Here is a 23,364-nt window from a genome sequence, read left to right on the forward strand (position 1 = left end):
ACGTTTTTTTTTTGGAGACAGTCTCGCTCTGTCACCCGGCTGGAGTGCTGTGGCACGATCTCGACTCACTGTAACCTCTGACTTCCTGGTTTAAGCGATTCTCCTGCCTCAGCCTCCTGAGTAGCTGGGGTTACAGGCATGCACCACCACGCCTGTCTAATTTTTGTATTTTTAGTAGACGGGGTTTCACCATGTTGGCCAGGATAGTCTTGATCTCCTGACCTCATGATCCGTCCATCCCGGCCTCCCAAAGTGCTGGGATTACAGGCGTGAGCCACCGTGCCCGGCCGACTGTATGTCTTTTAATGCAAAGTTACAGTATGCCTTAAGTCACTGGATAATAAAAATAAAAGGTCTGATTGTTTTGACTTTTTTTTTTTTTGACAGTTTATTTTTATGCTATTGAGGGAAATCCACTTTAAAAGGCACTAAAAATCCAGATCTTATTAGGTTATATTTATCATAAAAGGGGTACTCACAGTTTTAAAACTCTGTTTAAATGCTGTGAGCTTCGTGATGGGAGTTTCTTTGGTTTCCTTCTGTTTCCAGTTGTTTGGCCCAGGAATTCAGCCCCATCACTGTGACCTCACCAACATGGATGGAGTGGTCACTGTGACGCCCAGAAGTATGGACGCAGAAACCTATGTGGAAGGCCAGCGTATCTCGGAAACCACCATGCTGCAGAGTGGCATGAAAGTGCAGTTTGGGGCATCCCATGTATTTAAGTTTGTGGACCCCACTCAGGATCATGCTCTTGCAAAAAGATCTGTGGATGGAGGCCTGATGGTTAAGGGCCCGAGACATAAACCTGGGTAACTAGATTAACCTTAAGATTTAAAATATTTTAATTATACTTAAAGTAATTCAGATTATTCATAGATAACTTGGCTTTTTATTTTTTGTTTCAATTTTTTAAAAAATATCAAAGAAGTTTGTGATTTCGGTTCGTTGTTAACTTGGGTTGGTTTTAGAGGAAAGAAGAAAGGTCTTGACTTTGTCTTAATTGGAAGTTCTCACTGGTTTTAAATTGTTTATATTTAAACTTTGGTTTTTTAGCCAACATACTAAAACAGTACCTTTTGTTTTGTGAAAAAAACATATTGTTCTTTGTAATTATTCAGTGTAACTAAGATTATAAAATTTTTTGAAATATTCTTTTCTGTGACTGATAATGAAACACATTAAGATCTCTTGAGGAATTCAGAATATTTTAGCTCCACCTAGTGCTTTTCTGAAGACTTGCATTATGGGCTTAGGGAAAACAGACAGCCTTTCTTAATGACTATCTAGTAAAATTTTTTTGTAGGTAGGGAATATGACTTCTCCTTTGGTTTTACTTTTTAAAACATACTGTTAAGCCACTTCATTATCTATTTTTCAGTCATGCTGCTTAAAACAACTGAAAACTCCCCTAGAGTGTAGGCTTTCTTCCTGAAGCACAAACATGAACCCACGTGGTCTTCCCTGCTTGGCCTTTCCCATTGTTTTGTTCCACGTGTGCCTTTGATTAGCCACCCAGACCTTACACGCTGGGCCACATATGACTATTTAGAATTAATGTCTTTCTCCAAGATGAATACTTGGTGGGTTATCACATATATTTATTTGTAAAGTTCACAGCTGAAGTGGGCGGATCACCTGAGGTTAGGAGTTTGAGACCAGCCTGGCCAACATGGTGAAACCCCATCTCTACAAAAAATACAAAAATTAGCCAGGCGTGGCGGCGCTTGTCTGTAATACCAGTTACTCGGGAGGCTCAGTGAGACAGGAGAGTCACTTGAACTCAGGAGGCGGAGGTTGCAGTGAGCCAGAATCGCGCTACTGCACTCCAGCCTGGGCAACAGAGTGAGACTTCATCTCTCAAAAAAAAAAAAAAAAAAAAAAAAAGATCCTGGGAATATTGAGTATATACCAGCAAAGAAAGTTCATAAGGTGTTTTTTTAATTCTGTAAGTTCATGTGCTGAAAATAGAGCAATTTCTTAAAAATCTTTGAACATTTGGCCTCTTAGTTCTTCCTTATGTATTAAAAAGAGACTCTGCCTGTCATTGGAATGTTATTAAGTCAGTGTGTTTCTTATTTTATCCCATCAGAATTGTTCAGGAGACAACTTTTGATTTGGGAGGAGATATTCATAGTGGGACAGCATTACCGACAAGCAAGGTAGGTAATTACGGATTACCTGATAGAAGTGTGCTTGCTATAGGACACCATGGATGAATACAGTAGTTTCCCCTTATTTGTGGGGGATGCATTCCAAGACCACCAGTCGATGCCTGGAACCATGAATAGTACAGAGCCCTATGGATACTATATTGTTTTCCTGTATGTGTGTACCTGTGATAAAGTTTAATTTGTGAAATAAGCACACTAAGACATTAACAACAACAACTAAAGATAAAATGAAACAATATCTATTATAACAATTTACTCAAATAAGACATATGTTAATTTGGTCTCTATCTTCTCTCTCAAAATATCTTATTGTATTGTACTCACCTGTTTTCGGACTGCAGCTTACCTCAGGTAACTGAACTGTAGAAAGTGAAACTGCAGATAAGGGGGACTCCTGTAAACTGGTAATATGTGCGCTTATAAAACACCTTTGTGAAAACAGACTTCACAGTGGCCCCAAATGTGGGTTGTCCTAATCTGCTGTGTTGTTTGTTAGTGATACATGAAAGAAAGAAAGCAGACCATTCTTTTCTCTAAAGCCAGGATGAAGCAGAGCCTCTGTGTGTGCTAGGCTTTCTCCTGCGTTGTTAGCCTGACTTAGTCAGAGCACCCTTAACACACTCCTGGTTTTATGAGACTCAATTCAGGTGCTAAATCCTGTTCATCAGTTAACCTCAGACACTTTGCTTCCATAATGACCCCTTGTCTCTGGAATAATCATTTCATTTCCTTTCTCATTTTCATTCTCTGTTGCTGGATAACAAACCACTCTAAAACATAGTGGCTAAACAGCAGCCATTTTATTTGTTTACCATTGTGCAATCTGGTTTGAGCTCACCTGGGCAGTTTGTTTACTGGTCTTGCTGGTGGTGACTGGTGTGACCACCTTTACCTAGGAGATCAGTTGATGGCCAGTGGCTGGAGTGCAGGGCCCACTGACCCTCTCTGTGCCATCTCACGTCCTCTCCATGGGACCGTTGGTCGCATTGGGGCAGCCAGAAGTCATAGTGTTGTGGTACCTCACAAGAACCACGGAGCTGCCAGGCCTTCTTGAATGTTAGGCCCAGAACTGACTCAACCCCGTTGCCTCCACCTTTCATTGGTTAAAGCAAATAGGGGCCCAGTCCAGATTCAGGAGGAAGGCACTACTCAAGGTGTGATTCACTGAATGCCATGTGCCACAAACTCCTGTGATCCTAGAGTGTTCTCATCAGAATCAAAACATGTTACAGTGTCTTCTCTTTCAGAAAACTCTTTATACCCCTTCAGTTTTTACCCCATTTTTCTACTCCTGTTTGCTACACAGCTTCTTGAAAAAAAAATTCATCTATGCTTGCTCCCTCTACTTCCAAACTCTTATGTTCTTTCCTCTGCTCCTGTTCATTCTTGCCCCTCCCTCCATAGGGACTGTCTGTCAGGGAGACTGATGACCTCCCAAGTCCCAAATCTGGCACATATTTTGCCCTGTCATACTTGTTGCAGGAGTTTTTAGCTAGGCCACTACCACGTACTTGATGCACTTTCTTCTTTTGGCTTCTAGGGTATCACCCTCCTGTAAACTACCTAGTAGTGGTTTCTCCTTGGTTTGATTTGTTGGTACCTCTTCCTCTAATGCTTCACTCCTAAAGTTTGGAGGGCCAAGGTTTCAGAGGTATGACACCAATCTGTTCTCTTTATGCATCTTTGTTAGGTGAGCTTACCCTGATGCCTGAGTTTAAATACCATCTAGTGTTGATTATCCACTGATGTGTACATTTGGTTCTAACCTCTCCAGACTCATCTCTCTCTCTCTCTTTTTTTTTCTTTCTGAGACGGAGTCCACTCTGTCTCCCAGGTTGGAGTGCAGTGGCGCGATCTCAGCTCACTGCAGCCTCTGCCTCCCAGGTTCAAGCGATTCTCCTGCCTCAGCCTCCTGTGTAGCAGGGATTACAGGCGCCGCCACCACGCCTGGCTAATTCTTGTATTTTTAGTAGAGACGGGGTTTCACCATATTGTCCAGGCTGGTCTGGAACTCCTGAGCTCAGGTAGTCTGCCTGCCTAGGCCTCCCAAAATGCTAGGATTACAGGCATGAGCCACCACACCCAGCCCTGACTCATATCTCTAAAGATTTACTTAACATATCCACTTACATATCCTGTACATATTAAACCTAGCTAAAAGAAAACTAGATTTTCTTTCTTAACAAACTTTCCCTGATCCTTCCCCACCTTACAAGACGATACTATCATCCGCAGCGCAACAGAAACCTCTTCCCCTGTTCCCAATTGGTCCTTTCCTTCTCTCAACCTCTGCGTGCAGGGGTTCGTTCCTCTGCCTCCTTGGCTTAGGCTGCAGCCATCATGTAGCAGGAGGTCCACACGGCCCCAAGAGCAGCCTCTTCCTTTCTACCCAGCGCACATTTAAAAAATGTAAATTAGATTTCTAGTTACTGTTCTGCTTTCGAAGCCCCTGGTGGCTTCTCACCCCATATATCAGTCTTCCCCTGGCTTGCTCAGCCCCTTATGCCCTGAGCCTGCCTCCCTCTCAGTGTGTCTCTGCTGCTCACTCAGGCCGCACAGGGCTTCCATTCTGTGCCCCTGCCTGCCTCTTTCCTCCTACTGGAAGGCCTTTCTTGTGCTAGTGGTTGTGCTTTTGTCCTTGCTTTTCACACTGTGGCCCCTTCTTGTCTCAGACCTCAGCTTAAAGCCACATTCCTGAACAGAGGTTGTCCCTGAGCATCCTGTCACTGTCACAACGCCTGATGTAAGTTATTTATGTAGCCTTTATTACCATCCAGTGCTTGCTCTGTTTGCTGACTGACTGTAGAATGTGAACTCTGCAAGGGGTGCTCCTGTTTCATACGTCATTGCTGTATTTCTGTTGCACTTTTCTTAAAAAATGCCTGCTGTGTAGAAGACTCTTGGGAACCGTCTCATGAATAATTGAATGAGCCAAAGAGAACTGTCTTTATAAAAATTTTCGTTTCTTAAAAAAATGTGTAGTCCACAAAGAAGACTTGGTAAATAGAGGAAAAAAGTAGAAATGAAAATCCTTCATCCACAATTTATAGTTGACCTTTGGTAGTAACGTCGTGAGGGGTCCTTTTCTGAACTCCGGTATGTGTCTGCATGTTCATGTATGCATTTTAACACGATTGGGTATGTTTGTCTCCACACACATCTTTCTTCAGCTGTTACTCCGCGAGCATTTTTCAGTACTTAAAAGTCATTTAAAAAACACATGAAAACCATTCTGTAGTATGTAAGCACATAAACATGCTGTAACTTCTTTATCCATTGCCCTATTACTAGTCATTTATAATAGTTTAATAGTATAAATAGTATTGCCATCCATCGACCAGCAATTGTGTTTCTATAAATCTGTCTTATGGGCTGGATGTGGTGGCAGATTACAAGGTCAGGAGATCAAGACCATCCTGGCTAACACGGTGAAACCCCGTCTCTACTAAAAATACAAAGAACTAGCCAGGCATGATGGCGGGCCCCTGTAGTCCCAGCTACTCAGGAGGCTGAGGCAGGAGAATGGTGTGAACCTGAGAGGCGGAGCTTGCAGTGAGCCGAGATCGTGCCACTGCACTCCAGCCTGGGCGACAGAGCTAGACTCCATCTCAAAGGGGGAAAAAGAAAATCTCTCTTACGGAAGGATTCATTGTGTGTGAATATATGCGTATTTACAAGCACAATTGTCTTGTCGCTGTGTATGATGAACATTTTAATTGATGTAATAAAGCATTGATTTAATGAAGTATGAGGAATAGACAACAAAATGTTATACAGCCATTACAAGTCTGTAATATAAAAATAAGTGATATTGTAAGATGTTTATAAAGTCTGAAAAAGTGTTTTATCAAGAAGATTGTAAATGGGGATTACCCATTTATGGAAAATATGAAAAGCTAGAAAGATATGTACAGTACAGTAATAATCGCTAGGTGGTAAGAGAAGCATAATTTTTTATGTACTACTTGTACTCAGTTTCTACACTAAGCAGATGTAATAAGAAATTTTACATGAAATTTTTTTCTACAGTGAATTTCATTATATAAAATTTTTTGTTTCCTGGTGATTTTCTTAATGTAGGTAACTCATCCTTTTGTCTGCCTACAAATTCCATACAAATGGCTAGAATTGTATACTTTTTAGAAGTATTTAAATGTACTGGATTGGGTTACCATATAATATGTGTTTTCCCCGGTGTTCAGGGCAAGAAACAAGCCAGTTTCTGTACTGAATTCATTAGGTATTGAGCTGTAAGGAGTAGGATTTCTAAATCTGTTCTGAAAAATAATAAACTTTAAAAAGACCCTGCCTCTTCATATTATACATATTTTCTTATCTCTTATCCTGATTTTAAAATAACTTGTTGGAATCGAATTACTATTAATGTACTTTTGGAAAAATCATTGTGTGTTTATACCAGCTTTACGTGCCTGTGTTTTAAAGGCAACTCCTAGTGGGTACTCCCTGTGGACATAGTGTCCCCAGCATTGCTCTGTTATTTCCTGGTCTGTGTTCTTGCCTGCCCTGCTTGGCAGCCCCGTATCAGATCTCTGCTTGCGACACTGAGTGTCAGGCTTGGTTGGTCTGCGTGGGCTTCTAAACGCACTGTGCTTTCTCTCCATGTAGAGCACCACTAGGCTGGACAGCGACAGAGTATCATCTGCCTCTAGCACAGCTGAGCGGGGAATGGTGAAGCCGATGATCAGAGTAGAGCAGCAGCCAGATTATCGCAGGCAAGAAAGCAGGTAGGAAGTACATCATTTTTAAATGGTAAAAGTATTCCTAAAGAAGGGTTGGGATAAAGATTGTTGAATTTATAAAGGTTCAGCTGACATTTTTAGAATGTTAGCAATAATATTTTAAGGACATTTCCTTTCTTTGTTATTGAATTGAAAGAAATGCTTTACCAATAATTATATCCCTCACTTACATGCCACAGTGCTATCAAATTGAAATAAGAGGCACACTGAATTAAAATGTTGCCATTTAAAATTTACTACTTTAAAAACATAGAGAAAGGGAGTTTTTATAGGATTTTAATATTTGATGATTTTTATATCTAGAAAAATCTGGTCATTTCACCCATTTCTAGAAGAAATCTTCATCTGTTTAAAAATACGTAAGGCCAAAAATGATTATGAAACAGATTTTAAGAATTTAGATGCCATGTTATATCTTGTGCTCTGATGTGATGTGTCTCCCTGTGGAGATAGATTGAGGATGAATTATTATTTTTTTTTTCTGACATTGTTCTTGCCTGATTTTTCTGGGCAGAGAGCTGTCTTTTGTTATTTCCTTGTCTTATGATTTTTAACGTGTCACCTTAATCAGAATCCTATTTCCTTGTGACCTCTAGAATTATTTAAATGTTGCAGAGTAGTATCTTTGCGTTAAACATGGCAGATAAATAACAGATACTGACTAGTGGAACTAGCAGCATGATTTGGTGCTGATCACCTCTACCCCAGAGCTCTGTGGGAACTCAGACAGACATAGGGAAAGACTGCATGACTTTTGTGGCATCCTCATTATCAGCAGTGAAACTGGCAGCATTCCCCCTTTGGGGCTTTTCAGATAGTTTTTTAAAGAGGCCATTCTGTTTGCTTCAAAGATCCAGTCAGGGAGGCAGTTAGATGAGGCAGGCGACTTGCCCAGGGTCACCTATCAGTTCAGTTGCAGGTGATGAAGACAGTTCTTCAGTTTCACAACTTCCAGCAGAGGGCACTGGATATTGCAGGATTTTAATATCATTCACCACCGGTTATTACATATGCAGACTCATAAGAGAATCCCAGGTTTTAACTTTATTTTTATTGTGGATTTTTAGTTCTGATGCAAGATTTTTATTGACTATGTGAATTTTATTACATGTGATAATAAATAGTTTACTTTCTGTGTTTGTACTTGTTTTTGGTGGTGTATTATGGAGTAGGATGTTCAGAATGGTAAATTGGTATTGTTAAGGAATACCTCTATGTATTTATAAGGTGTGACTGAGAAGCATGAATCATAGTTCTTAGCTCATAAATATTTGAATGAGTAAATGAATTCACACGAGGGAGTGGATTGATTAGGATAATGCTTTTAGCATATGCAAAATTAGTGATTAGTAAATAATAGTGTCAAAATAGTCATATAATGGTTAATTGTATGTCAGAAATTATTTTTTACCATAAACACATAATTTAATTATTTTATAAGGTAAGATTAGTTTGCAGAGTTATTAAAGGCTTTATTTTAATTACAAAATATGTTGCTTTGTTGCTATTATAACAATGATGAAAACAGATGAGGCTTTTTGCCCCATTCTTTGTTTTTTGCATAGGCAGTGTTGTAATAAGCACTACTTAATTTAACTGATGTAGCCATGAAAAATTTAAATGTGTTTAAAATGCTAATATTAGTGAAGGAAAAAAACCCTTTTGAATGGAGGGGATGACTTTTAATTGTCACTAAATTTTTTTTTCTTTTATCAATGACAATTTAAACACTTTTTAAACCAGATTTGTTAGAATATAATTGGTAAAGTTTATTCAGGGTCACTTTATGAGATATGTAACAGCCTAGCTGCAATTTTAGATGTCTGTAAATACGGGAGTGTAAGGGAGATGTGTTAAAATAATTGATCATTTAAATTACATTGTTTATAGAAGCATTTTTCTTTTCCTTAATTGTTGAGTTAAATCATTAGATCATAAACTAAATAATCAACTCTGAAGCATACAATTTGATAAAAAGATTTGGAATTATATTTATTAGTAGTAAAATATTTGGTTATATTTTTATTATTTTATATAAATATATTCATTTTCTCTTTATTCATTTTTTTGGTGCATGGAGGTGAGGATGGAGGGAAGAGAATGGTTTGCTGTTGAAAAAAAATTAGCTAGTCTGTAAACTACTACAAATCTGTAATCATCATAAGTTCTTCTTTTTTGCTTTTGAAGGAAAGTTTTTTATTGTCCATATTAACTTATTTAATGAGTGGACCAGCAATTCCAAATACTTAATTGTGGCTGTTTATTACCAGTTGTCTAAGATGCACAGACACATTACTGCTGAAATGACTGTTAAGTCACTAATGAGTATTTCTCATTCAAATATCAAGATAACTCTTGACTTTCCATTTCACCAAATAAGATTTATTTGAGTAAGTACTGATCTCAGTTTAAGTCAATATTTAACTCAGTAGAGATGTTCGCCACAGTTTAAGTCATTGATATCCCCACAATTTAATTTTTAGTTAAGTTTGCAGAAAGGCAAAACACATGTTCCCTGACTCTTACTGTCAATTTAAATTTTCTTTTTCAGAGACATTTTTGAGAATTCTTCCTGATTATCTCTGATAAAGTTGAACTAAAATGATAAAGACATTGAAATGTTAAGGAAGCTAATCCCTTGACTATGTGTTTCGTTGGTTTTTGGTAAACATTGTATATAAAATACAGCGGGTCACAAACTTAGAGTAATAAGTAAATGACTTGAAGTTCTAATCCCATGGCTAAGTGAAAGAATAAGCTGAGCATTATTCATTGAGAAAAGAATAAATCTACAAAGATAAGGAAATCTAAACTGGATTTGTAATTTATTATCTTACACATTTTAAAGAGTCTGTGCCTAGCAATGTCTTTCAAAATTCTTTTGAACAGTGGTCACAACACAAGATTATATCTTACATTGTGCTCTGGTGAACACACACACAAATGTATATTTAACTGAAAAAGTAGTTTCACAAAACAGCCTTCTGCCCTGCCAATGAGTGATGACACACTGTTTAGAGACTATTTTTATAGAGACAGAAATGAACCTAACTTTTGAATTAATGTGATCTGAATACCTGGAAATAGATAAACATTAGTACAATGCTGGTTTTTATAAATGTTCCAAATTATAGTTTTTTGTATTTATAATTTTTGACAGTTCCTTATTTGTGTAGTGTCAGGCTAAATGGTGGAAGGGACCTGGAATTTATGTGACCATAAGAAGAAATGTGAGTGAGTAGAACATCTCTTTTTAAGGCATGCATCACTGTAAGCATTGGAAAATGATGATAGTAATGGCTGAAGGAGACTTGCCATGGTCAACTTGTCTAATCCTGTGTCAGCAGAGAAAGACAAAGTCCAGGTCTTAGGAAGCTTTTCCCTTTCAGTATAAGAACTCCGTTTCAAGCTTGGCATGGTTAATATTTCTTTGTGTCACTTACTACTTTCTTTTCAGTGTTACCTGAGCCATAGCTGTAGCAGATGCAAGACAGACCGATCCCTGTACTAGACATGAAGTGTTCATTAATAATCCAGAATCACGTCAGATCTGCTGTCATGGCGGTGGCACATACTTCAAGGAACTAACCTTCTTAGAGGAGTCGTGATAAGATCACTCCCAATACATTATTTGATTAGGCTGCATCTGAAAGCAAGGGATATTTTATTATTTTACATTGGAAAGATTAGTATTTAGATTTAAAAAGTAGTTGCAGAAATCTACACAGGTTGTCAGTAATATTGTTAGCCATGTGACCTCATTTTAAGTGATGTCAGCTTTCTTCTTTTAGAACACAGGATGCTTCTGGGCCTGAACTGATACTGCCTGCAAGCATTGAATTCAGGGAAAGTTGTGAGTAATTTCAGATTTCATTGTCAATGAATTATTTCTTGATCCATTTTGCTCCATCTGATTTTCACATTCATTTTTGTTCTTTTTTCCTTTTTTGTTTTTGAAATCTTTACACAGCTGAAGATTCATTTTTATCTGCCATCATAAATTATACTAATAGCTCTACAGTCCACTTTAAGTTGTCCCCTACATATGTATTATATATGGCATGCCGGTATGTATTGTCCAACCAGTGCAGACCTGACATCAGCCCTACAGAGCGCACGCATAAAGTCATTGCAGTCGTCAACAAGATGGTGAGCATGATGGAGGGCGTCATCCAGGTACGTTCCAGCCGGCCAGCCATGCTCCTCTGGGGATTGTGGTTGTAATTGCTAAACCAGTGAACTCAGCTTCTTTAAGGGCTTCTGATTTGGTTACATGTTTGACTCTAAAGATTTTTTTCTAAAATAGAAGTTATATAAATATTATAGGAAAATATATAACTTTAAAGAGTTGAAAGGAAATGTAAGCTTTTTTCTGTTTTGTTTTCGCTGTAAACTTCAGCATAAGTGAAGGTAACTGTGTGTGCTAACACAATAATCATGAGAAAGGCCCTTCAGCTTGCAGTAATAGTTGTGAGAAAGTGCTGAGACTGTTGTGGGCTTTGTAGACTTTTTTCTGTAAATAATTTGTTGAGATGAAATTCATGTAATATTAACCACTTTGAAGTGAGCAGTTCAGTCGTGTTTAGTGCATTCACAGTGTTGTGCAACCACCGCCTCTGTCGGTTCCAAAACATCTCCATCACCTCAGAGTGATACCCCTTAAGTAGTTGCTGGTGTTTTTCTTTTTCCCCGTTCCCTGGTAACACCTTCTTAGACTTTTTAAAAATGGTTATCAAAAGTCACTTGCTCCTGTGTAATGAGCCTAGACGTTTGTAGTAATTGGGCTTTTTGATAGCACATGTATAGGTGTAATGGACATTGTAACATACTTCTCGCCTAAAATGAAATTCCATCATAAACCGGTTTTCAAAATTTCAGAAGATAAAGGTGTTTTGTTGATAGAATGGTTTGGCTCTTTTACGTACTTTCTGTCCCGATCTACAGCTGATAAAATTTTCATAGCAGTTTTTCATCTACAGATAATTTGAAGATTTAATCTTTAAAGTTCTTAAAAGTAAATGTACAGATTTTTTCAGTTTTTCTAAATCACTTGTCAATGTTGTTATTCAACTTAGTAAACTCTAATTATATAATGTTAATAACATAGATAGATTGGTTGCTTTTCTCCCGGCAGGATCATTTGAGGGAAACTAAGATCCTTTAGTTCCTTCAGAATTGTTTTCAAAGGCCAGAATTTTTCAAGAAATGTTTCTTTTATGTTTGAGTGATTAGCATGAGTTTGATGGGGTTATGCTTCTTTTACCCAAGTTAGGAAATAGGTAAAAAACAAAGTCATTTTATTTGGATACCATTTTGTTACTCTCATATCATTATTTTATAAACAAACATGGATTTCCTTTTCAGTTGTCATTCAAAGCCATTGTCTGTCTTCTATCATGTTTGGACTTACTAAACCTGTTTCAAATTGTGAGACACCTATCATAAAATTACCCTTGATAGCCTTTTCCCTTGATAGCCTTTTCCCTATTGATGTGAACTAGTCAGTGAAATCGCCATTATCAAACAAGTCTTTTAAACTTCAGGTTTAGGTTTAGTATCCAATGGGAGGAATCTTAAAAGTAGTGGAAAAGAACTATGGTAGTGAATAATTTAAATTCTGTTTTCTAAAAAACAAAGAATTTACTCCCATTAATATAGGTATAAGTTATTTATACACTTTTAAATTCTCAATCTTCTCAGCTTTTATTTTTATTGTTTCTTGGTCTTTCCGGTCTCTTCCATTCCTGCTAATTAATCTAGGGGAATGGACTTTCACCTTGTTAGATACCTTTAAGTAAGTAGTAAGCACACCATATCATTGAAAGATGTTCACAAGTCCTTCCATTGTAAATCTTTTAAAGAGATCAATGTGTTCATGTGTTTTTATTGTAACATCACATTTATTGATAAACTCTAAAAATTCAGTTAGTTATTGTGCCAGTGGTAAGAACATAAAACTAATCCTTTAGGTCGTATACTTCTAAAGGTACTTCAGAACCAAAAATGAAAATGTTACTTTGGGAATAACATAACTAAATGTCGTACCTTCATGTCGTACCTTCATATGAGTGTTTTGATTTTTTTAACTATCATGATTGTTTACAAGTTTCTTTCTCTCGTTCTGCTTGATTTCCCCTCGTCTGTTTTTCTCCAGGAAGTAGACCAGGTTGACCAGGTAGGACATCTGCTGGGAGCTGATCCTAGCTGTGTTGCTTAGCCAAGTTTCTCATGCTGCTCCCATGTCAAATACAGTAATACAACAGCTGGACTGAACAGCTCGTAACACTCATTCAGCAACTGAGACATGCAGTACTAAAACCCTTTTTGACTGTGCAACCTTTATTGGCATTTCATAATTTCTGCTTAATGCACTTCAGTGTGGATATGAAATGACAAAAGTTCTGTTTCTTCTCTTTATTATTTATCCTTGGTTCCTATTCTTTGGATCTCATCTGAGGTTGCCTGGCCTGCACATGTGGTCGGGAGAGGACGTGATAGATCAGTACTTGATACTGAGTTGCATGGTGTCCAAGCCAGTGACTACAAGTATCAGGGTGGCTGTGGGTAACCATGGATACATGTATGTATACTGCACAGATTACCAGATAATGCAGTCTACAATTTGGTGTTACATTATTTGATATCTCTATTTCTCCACTGATTCCATCTATAAATTGTAGCTAACCGAATTCATATGTCTATGTACATGAATCCTAATAAATAGTTGCAGTGGTTATTTACTTCCCATTGCTATGTATGCACCCAAATTATTTTGCAAATATCTGGTATCTGTGGTAAATACCTTGGTGAAATGGGAAGGGTACTGGTCTATCTTCAGCAGCTTTTCAAGAGCCTTCCTTTATATTTTTATTACTTTTGTTTATTCCCTGTTGCTTATGGAAATGTGTTCTGTCTACAGAAACAGAAGAATATTGCAGGGGCACTTGCCTTCTGGATGGCAAATGCATCTGAACTTCTCAACTTCATTAAGCAAGACCGAGACCTTAGTCGGATCACACTGGATGCTCAAGATGTTTTAGCACATTTGGTTCAAATGGCATTTAAGTAAGGAACACATTTTTGAAGATGGCACTACTCTGTAAATAATTAAGTCATTTATTTTCTTACTCAGTTTTCCAAACTAATTTTAAGATTTATGTTTACCTTGATTGAAGATGAATATCAAGAAGCATACATTTTTGCAAAATGTATTAACTACATATAGTTATATACTTAATATAGTTATACTGAATTCAGTGAGCTATGTTTCAAGATTCCTAAGAGTAAAACTCATTTCTTTTAATGGAAAATATTTTAAAGAGTACAGATTGTTTCCCATGTGATAACATGTCTGACAGTAGCCGTCTGTCATGCTGAGATTACTGAAATTGTTTATGTCTTTTCAGGTACTTGGTTCACTGCCTTCAGTCAGAACTTAATAATTACATGCCAGCCTTTCTAGATGACCCTGAAGAGAACAGTCTGCAAAGACCAAAAATAGGTTAGGATGTTTTTTGACTCTCTCCCTCTGTCCCTCTCTTCCTTCACAAAATTTAGCATCATTTTAATGCTTAACATATGTAAGGGGAGGTATTTTTAAAATAAATGGGATGTCCTTTTGGGTTTGGCAATCTTTAATAAATTTTAACTACTATTTGTTTTGTTTACAGATAGTTCTCATTTTGGTGTGTTACACTGGCCGTATTCTTTAAAAAGTCTCTTAAGGCAAAATTATGATGTTAAGTGTAATTAGTTAATAACTATATGTAGTTTAAGATCATGTCACTGTTTCCTCTTGGAATGAAGTTGATATTTTTAAAGTGATTAAACAGCACTTACTACCATAGGTACCATTATCTGAATTTACTGCATATTCAAAGGGTTCTTCCTGGATGACATTTTGGTCCTCTTGTCCTCTCATCCTGTCTGGGCAGATGATGTGCTGCACACGCTCACAGGAGCCATGTCCTTGCTACGACGCTGCAGAGTCAATGCTGCCCTGACCATCCAGCTCTTCTCGCAGCTTTTCCACTTTATCAATATGTGGCTGTTCAATAGATTAGTGACTGACCCAGATTCAGGGCTGTGCTCCCATTACTGGGGCGCAATTATCCGTCAGCAGCTGGGCCATATTGAAGCCTGGGCTGAGAAGCAGGGGCTGGAGCTGGCTGCAGACTGTCATCTGAGCAGGATCGTGCAGGTGAGTGCTGGTGCCACTCCCCAGCTCATGTGCTTTATGGTAAAGGCATCTGATCTTTATAATGAGCAAGAGCTTCAATGCAGCAAAACCTCAGTACCCTCTTTTTGGGGTTTTTCATATGTACAAATAATGAAGTAGTGCTGTGTTAGTACCTGGGCTGCCATAACAAAGTACAGATACTTTTTCACTGTATTAATTGTATGCCATAATTGTTACTGTTAAGTACTTATGCCTGAATAAATTTAAGAAAATGATTGCTTATAGGTACATAAAAATTCAGAGTTAAAAATGGTGACACCAAGCAACCACAGATTGCTTACATGGTTTGTTTTCTGATAATTTAATGTACATAAACTTTGTTTCATGCACAAAGTTATTTAAATATTGTATGAAATTATCTTCAGGCTGTGTGTATAAGGTGTATATGAAACAAATTTCATATTTAGACTTGGGTCCCATTCCCAAAGATATCTCATATATGTCAATCTTCTAAAATTGGAAAAACTCTAAAATCTGAAACACTTCTGGTCCCAAGCATTTCAGGTAAGGGATACTGAACCTGTGTCAAAAACTGAGTGACTTAACAGTTGCTCCACAGCCCTGGAGGCCAGAAGTTGAAATCAGGATGTCAGCAGGGTTGGTTCTTTCTGGGGGCTCTGAGGAAAGGTTCTGTTTCAGGCCTCCCCCCAGCTTCTGGTGGTTCGCACGCAGTTGGCGTTCTTTGGCTTGTAGATGCATCATCCCAGTCCCTGCCGTTGTCTTTGTATGGCATTCTCCTTGTTTGCCTGTCTGTGTCCAAAAGACTGCTTTCTATAAGGACAGCCGACATTGGACCAGCTGATCTTGTTTTAACTTGATGATCCCCTGGAAAGATGCTGCCTTCAAAAAAGATAACACTCTGAGGTACTGAGGGTTAGCCCTGCAAATTTTTAGGAGACACAGTTCGACTCATAAGTGGTAACCAGCAGACTATAAATATCCTTAAAGGGTTCTTTATATTGAGATCAGTAAGGTGTATTTCAGAGCACTTTATAGTGAAAGATGAGTACCAATTCTAAAATGGATGAGAATTAACCCTCAAGAATACAAAGCCAAATCATATCCCAGTGGCTTAACCAGCTCTGAGGAAAGTTTTTAGATACGAAAAACTAGGAGGTGATGTTTTGCAGTTAACGAATTGAGTCATCTATAGCTTAAAAACCTGGGACTTTTTTTAGTATTATGTATAATTTTTTTTCTCCATTTTTTAACCTTTTTTTTAAAAAGAGATTTAGTATAGAGGCTAGACAGCTCGTTATGAAAAGTCAGGACAATGAAACTATTCAAACACCGGTAATCGGTCATCTGAATGGTCAAGTAAATGTTTTGCTTTTGAAGAGAGTTTTTAAAATGCTTTACGAACATAATTAAATCTAATTATACATGCATGTCATAAAATTAAGAGGGCATCTAAAAAGATGCCCTTTAAAAGATAATGCTTTTAGTTCTATTTAATGTATATAGTTACTGTAAATGGAAGTCTGTTTCTTGAAGTCATTCTGCATTTCAAAGTTAAATTAGCAAGTTATATTTTTATAAATATTACATAAAGGATAATATTTATGGAATAACTTTACAAGTATGATATTTTGTGTCCTTTATTCTTTTACATAGGCAACAACTTTGCTTACCATGGATAAGTATGCACCTGATGACATTCCAAATATAAACAGCACCTGCTTTAAGTTAAATTCACTACAACTTCAAGCCTTATTACAGAACTATCACTGTGCACCTGATGAGCCTTTTATCCCAACGGTGAGTGGATGTTGCGTCATCGTCACACAGTGCGGGACATGTTTGCACAGGGAAATTTGGATGAAAAAACAAAAGGAAATCTTATTTAATAAGTTGACTTATTTATTCTCATTTTACGAGATCATTTTCATGTTGTTGTCTGAGTTGAGTTCAATGAAAAAACAGAAACTACACTAAGTAGAAAGGGATTTTATTCAGGAAAGTAGGTTCTTGGGAAGTTATCAGAAGGACTAGAAGGGAGGAGGTTAGGAGGCTGCCCAGGACTGTTGAGTTCCAGTGTGCGTAGCCGCAACTGAGTGCTAGAGGGCGGGTTCCTCTGCCACAGGTCACCCCCTTACAGCCTGGCTGAAGTGAGAGGCTTGTCGCATCTCATCTGGAATGGAGCCGGGAGTTTTGGCATGCCTGCCTCTCAGTAGGAGGAACAGAGGGTGAGAAATAGTATCTACCACTGTTAGCTATTTTTAAAGAGAAATGCGTAGACTTAAATATGAGTCATGAGAATTATATATGTGGATGGATGGATTGACCAACATTGAGTTTATGCCAACAAGACATGAACAAAACAGCCCCAAACTAGAAATCACCAAATCAAAAGTATAGCATATACATAAATCATGTCATAGTCACATAAAGAAATATGTGAGAAAGAATGAATTACAGTTACAACAGCTGGGATGAACATTATGACATAATGTGAAAAAAAAGCAGCCCTGTGCAAAGTGCATAGAATACGCTTCCATCTTTGTACACTTTAGGAACAATCAAAATCACGCTCTGGTGATAGAAGCCTGAAAACCATTTCATTCTTTTTGATGGAGAAGGAGGGGACAGTGAGAGGGAATGGCGTGGCTACTCAGGTGACGATGTTCCCTTTCTTGAACAGAAGTGAACCTGGTGGTTGAGCTGGTGTGTTCATTTTATTGATCTGTGCAGTTAGGATTTGTGAACTTTCCTTTATGTGGGTAATATATCAGTGAAACATTTTTAAATAAAAATCACCCATAAACCCACAATTCAGAAATAACCTCTGTATATTGATTTATTTCCAAACTGGCAAAAATACTGTATAGATATTTTATTCTGGTTTTTTGTATTTTACATTGTGTGGGCTTTTCCTTATATCATTAAACATTCTATACAAATATAGTTATTAACAACTGAAAATTAAACAATTGTACGAGGAAAAAAATGATTAGAAAAGAAAAACTTGTGATAGAACAGTTTCTTTTTATTTAAAGCTACAGGTTACTTAAAATTAATAATAAAAATCTTGGTTCATCTATAGAATGTGTGCAGCCCAGGGTGGTTGGCTTTAGAAAATGGATGATGGCTGTTCTGCTGGGATCTGTGCTCCCTCCTTAAGCCTGTGTCTGTCTGTGTCTGTTGTCTGTGAGATAAGCGGTGCTGCAGTGATCAGACAGATCAGACAGGCTTGGAATAGTTGTTGGTCATGTGCATCAGACAGTGAGCATCTCTTTTTAATTTTGCATTTGTTTTCCAAACAGGATCTTATAGAAAATGTAGTGGCTGTGGCTGAAAACACTGCGGATGAGCTGGCCCGCAGCGATGGAAGGGAAGTGCAGTTGGAGGAGGATCCTGACCTACAGCTGCCGTTTCTTTTGCCAGAAGATGGTTATTCTTGTGATGTTGTCAGAAACATTCCAAATGGTTTACAAGAATTTTTAGACCCTCTGTGCCAGAGAGGTAAATTAGTCTCCATGCCTGAGTCTGAGCTACTCCCCAGGTTAAAGCGAGCATTTTATTCACCGTCCACCTCATAGGGTAGTCCACTTATGTGGGAGTGCACCCTCATGCTGTCTGGAGAAGTCCATGTTCCGCTGACTTGGAGAAATATTTCATGGTGATGTAAGGTCAGAAGTGTCGAGACAGCGCTAGGGGATGTTTTGTGACCCCGTAGTGAGCATCTGCTCTGCCCACTTGTTGTCATGGTTACATTTTCTGCCTGGGCTGATAACAAGGGACCTTTTTTTGTTCTCCCTTCTTGGTATTTTATAAGCATAGTAGGTTGATTCATTCTTTTAGCACTAAATTGTAAACTTTGTTGGTACCAGCATAGCAATTAAGAGCAACACAATCTTTGGAAGCAGACTGCCTGCATTCTAAACCTAACTGTGTCACCTATAGGCTGCGCTGCCATTGGCAGGTGACTTTGGCACCTCAGTTTCTTTTCAGTGAGATGGGCATGTTGATAGTACCCAGCTAAGAGATTGTTGGGAGGACTGAATGGGTTCCTGTGGAGCGTGCAGAACTCTAGCACAGAGCGAGGGGGTGTGAGTGCTGCTGTTGCTGCTGCCGCTGTGGCCACCAGTGCCAGGCTGGCCTGCACCTGTGTGCTGGCAAGACCCAAACTCCAGCATGTCGTGTGCTTTCCTGTGTGAAGAGCTTATAGCCCTGAAAGGTTTGAGTACAGCTGATTTCCTGGATTTTATTATGTCACTTTTACTACATTTTCTTGTGATCTGTACTGATCGAAAACACCACAATTATTTCTGATGTATGAGGTTTTGTATTAGACCAAATTTTAATCCAAGTTTGCGACTTTTTCATAAAGTGGAAAACAGCTCAGATGAGTAGAAAGTTAGACCCAAAGTGTAGGGGTTTGTTTCAACAAATAAAAGTAATAATGATAGAGGTTTTGTGCCCATAGGTATATAAATCTGGTGAGTGTGATTTTTAACTTCAGTGAAACATTCACTCCCCACAATAAATACATTTTTATACCTTTCAAGATACCCTCAAAGTTTCTGATAGTTAAAAAAAAAATCATTTTACAAAGGCTGCATCTTTAATGAAATGTGTTTGCAAAACAGTTACCTCTGGAGCCTTTCCAAAAGGTGCTCAGGGCTTAGTGCCGTCCTCAGAGAAGCAGAGAGAGGCCAAGGTGAGATGAGGCCGGGGTGAGGTCTTTTAGGAAAGTGTGTGTGAAGGAAGAGGGGTAGGAGCAGAAGGCAGGGAGAGCCTTCAGTCTTGGTACAGGTGCACCTGTGACGAGGTTGGGGAAGGAGGAGGGCTGGGTTTCAGTGCAGGTCTGAGAAATGGAGTGGGCCTGAACTAGCCCCGGAGCATTAGTTCCGTGCTCTGCCATTCCCTGGAAAAAGCCTCATGCCACACACTGGTGGACCCAGAGACAGCAGCACAGCTTCCAAGCAGCAAGCACTCGGCCACCACAGGACTGCTTAGAAGTATCCTTCCAAGTGTGCTGCATCTCAGCAAATCAGAAACCACAGCCAGTTTTCCTTCCCAAAAACTTCCCCCACACACGTGTTACTTACGGCACTCGTCCTCGGACAGTCTTCTCACTCCACTTTTTCATTTTGTTCTATTGTTCATATTGCCATGGTATCTGAAAACCATGGTTTGTGGATGGTTCTGTCCTGCCAGGAACTCTTCCTCTATCATATGTGGGATTAATTTAAACTGTTGAGCATGACATCATCTTCCAGCCTTACTGCTTCACCTTGAAATACACTATATATATTGTTAATATTGAACTGTATATTATTAATATCTGTGCTATTACCGTTGTCGCTGCTCTACTCCTGCTGTTGAACTTACACACTTATTTATTTTCTTAATTCTAATCAGGCATCCTTTCATCTGGAAAACCTCAGTGTCTTCCTAACACTTAACATGCCTCTCCCAGGAGTGATTCTTAGTTCCTTGCTTCTATTTTTGCACTGGTCATATTGTGTTTGAAACGTGTGCTGCTATCTGTCCTCCACGTTTAGTGAGGGTGGTTTCTGAGAGCCTGGGCTTGGCCAGCTGCACTTTCTCTGATCCTCAGCACCTCGCATGGGCCTGCTGTATGTTCAGTGCTCAGTAACTAGTTGTTTTTATAATTAATACCTTGCAAATAAGCATGCAAGGTGACTACTAGCATTTTGCAAATCTGTATAGTTTATAGTTTACAAGCAACTGCCAGTTTTGTCACATGTACCATAGGGCAGATCCTCACCAAGTTGGAAATAGTGCGCTCTTGACTTGATGATGGAGTATTTTTTGTGACTTCCCCGTAAGCTCTCTTAAATCATTAATTTTAGGACATATGTGATGTTTCTGTGGTCTCGGCATCACTACATTACTTCATATGTGTTAGATGATCATTGTACATGTAGCTTAGTACACAGATGCCTTTAGAAGACTTACAAAGAATCAAGTGTTTTCTTTCATGACATCAGTGTTTTCAATGCTTCACACTCAATTCTTTACAAGCTGATTAAAGAATTACTTTGTGCCCTCAGTGTATATTCCTTTGTTCCCTTCATACAATAGAGTTCTGTGAGAGAAGACTGTACAACCAGCCTGGACTCATACCTGGTCTGAGATACATTCCTTAAGCTAATAAAGCCAACTCTCTATTTGTAGTATGGTCCAGAGCTTGTTATGGAAATGCGGCCCTTGAAAAAAATAAGAAAATAATTTATAATTGTTCAGATTTCAAAATCATGTTAAATTAGTGATTCCCTGAAACATGAGAAAGAGAAGCAAGTTGTAGGTTATATTTTCATGGATCTGAATTGAAATAGTGATTTAAAAAATAAAACTAAGTAAAATTACTTTGTATACTTATTTTAACTGAATATGTTTTTTACATCTCCTTTTTTGCCTACCATAAATAAACTGATTGTCCACAAATAGCAGTCAGAATTTTCTCCTTGTTGAAGCACTGGAGTGGATGAGACTGTCAGCTCCTGCCAGGGAAAACTCACCAGTCCAAGCCATTAGACCACTTGAGACTGTGGTGAGAAGCTGCGCAGAGTCTGTCACACAGGACACTCTTCATGAATGGTAGCTGCTGATAGTGGGAAGAAGATGGCAGTAGAGAAAATGTACCAAGGATTGTTCAGGGCCCGTGTGATAGATAGGAGTTGGTCAAAAACATTGCTGAGAAACAAAATAGGATTCGACTAAATGAAGAATGACCTAGTTTGAATTGAAAGGCTTACTTTTACAAAGCATGTCATTTGTCCTTGATGAAAATAACAGATATTCTTGAAAACATTATAAAATGATTCTGAAATTTATTTGTAAGAAATTTAAATTAGTATGAACTTAAAAGGAGATTTGGACAAAGAGTAATGAGGAGGAGTCCTAGAATTGTTGTACAAGTTACCCAATAATTTGAATGTACGTAGTTGAACAGGGAGTCTGACGTGCTGGTAGACACCCCATGCTCGTGTTGTTTTCTTACTCCTTCCCTCTTTTCTTTCCCTTTGCTAAGTAGATATTCTGAATGTTATTAAGGACCTCTTAGTGTAGTGGAGTAAACGGTTCTGCAAGGAAGTAATGACGAGGCGATCTGATAATTTGTTATAGGAGTAAGAAAAAAGTTATTTTGGAACACAGAGGAGGGGGAGGCCAATTGTACTTTACTGCTTGGTGCTGAAATACTCTTGGACCAAAACAAAAGGATAATTTTAAATGTCTGGTAATTCAGTTTGCAGAGGGGAGTAAAGGTGTAGAGTAAGAAAAATCAATACTATGTATTGGATATTAAGCAATTGGTAATTAATCTTGCTTCCCTTATCTTGACAAGATGTGCTTTTTCACTTACAATTTGCTTGTTTCCTCCTTAGGATTTTGCAGGTTAATTCCTCACACACGTTCACCAGGTACTTGGACAATATATTTTGAAGGTGCAGATTATGAAAGTCACCTTCTGCGTGAGAACACAGAGCTGGCAAGTATTTTGAGGGTACCATGAAGTGAAATAGATCCTTAGGACTTGAAGATGTGATGCAGATTTGTTTCTTTCTTAACTGGAGATTGATGTGATAGCAGAGTTTTAAAATCACCATTAAATATTGATATTCAAAAATTTTTAAACCGTGATTTACACATATATTTTTTCCTTCCAAGCCATGTCTCTTACAGTTTTGTCTGTAAGCAGTGGTGCTTTTTGAAATAAAGAACACTTAATACCCATGGTTATACCAGTCTTAATACATATTTTTAAATATATTAATATGATAATCTTAAAATATTTTCTTAAAATTCTTTGGCAGAAATGTTTCTTTTATAGTCAGTTCTGCCTTGTCTTAAATATATATCAAGCCATTTAGTAATATTTTATATCTTTTTGAAAGAGTGGTAAATCTCAAAATTTCCCAGCTTCATACATGTTAAGAACAATTCTACTTTGCTTCATATAGACAGTTTTAAACACAAACAGGAATTTTTTGTGTACTCAAAGTAATTAATTTGAATTCCTCGCATACTTTAGGTTTGAGCATTATATCATGGCCATCTCCAGAAATTGAATTAATTGTTGATCATTCTTTTATACCAAATAGATGATCACATTGAACTACTGACAAATTGAACATACCCCTAATACTTTTTTTTTTTTGGAGACAGAGTCTCGCTCAGTTGCCCAGGATGAAATGGATGAAATGCAGTGGTGCGATTTGGC

General features: G+C 38.1%; 1 protein-coding gene across 19 annotated transcripts in view; it reads left to right on the forward strand.

Annotated features, from left to right (window-relative positions):
• The window catches only part of AFDN (afadin, adherens junction formation factor), a 142,641-nt gene that overhangs the window by 72,307 nt on the left and 46,970 nt on the right, over positions 1-23,364 (forward strand). For 12 of the 19 annotated variants that reach the window (XM_050787062.1, XM_050787073.1, XM_050787069.1 and 9 more), the window contains 12 exons: positions 550-812; positions 2,093-2,162; positions 6,801-6,919; positions 10,726-10,787; positions 10,905-11,110; positions 13,089-13,109; positions 13,854-13,999; positions 14,341-14,435; positions 14,869-15,134; positions 16,788-16,931; positions 18,437-18,635; positions 22,529-22,632. In XM_050787062.1, coding sequence (XP_050643019.1) covers positions 550-812; positions 2,093-2,162; positions 6,801-6,919; positions 10,726-10,787; positions 10,905-11,110; positions 13,089-13,109; positions 13,854-13,999; positions 14,341-14,435; positions 14,869-15,134; positions 16,788-16,931; positions 18,437-18,635; positions 22,529-22,632 — 1,695 coding nt within the window. The remainder of the gene's footprint in view (positions 1-549; positions 813-2,092; positions 2,163-6,800; positions 6,920-10,725; positions 10,788-10,904; positions 11,111-13,088; positions 13,110-13,853; positions 14,000-14,340; positions 14,436-14,868; positions 15,135-16,787; positions 16,932-18,436; positions 18,636-22,528; positions 22,633-23,364) is intronic. The other 7 variants (XM_050787067.1, XM_050787077.1, XM_050787068.1 and 4 more) reach the window with 1 other exon arrangement.

Source organism: Macaca thibetana, chromosome 4, assembly GCF_024542745.1.
Source record: "Macaca thibetana thibetana isolate TM-01 chromosome 4, ASM2454274v1, whole genome shotgun sequence".
Taxonomy (NCBI): domain Eukaryota; kingdom Metazoa; phylum Chordata; class Mammalia; order Primates; family Cercopithecidae; genus Macaca; species Macaca thibetana.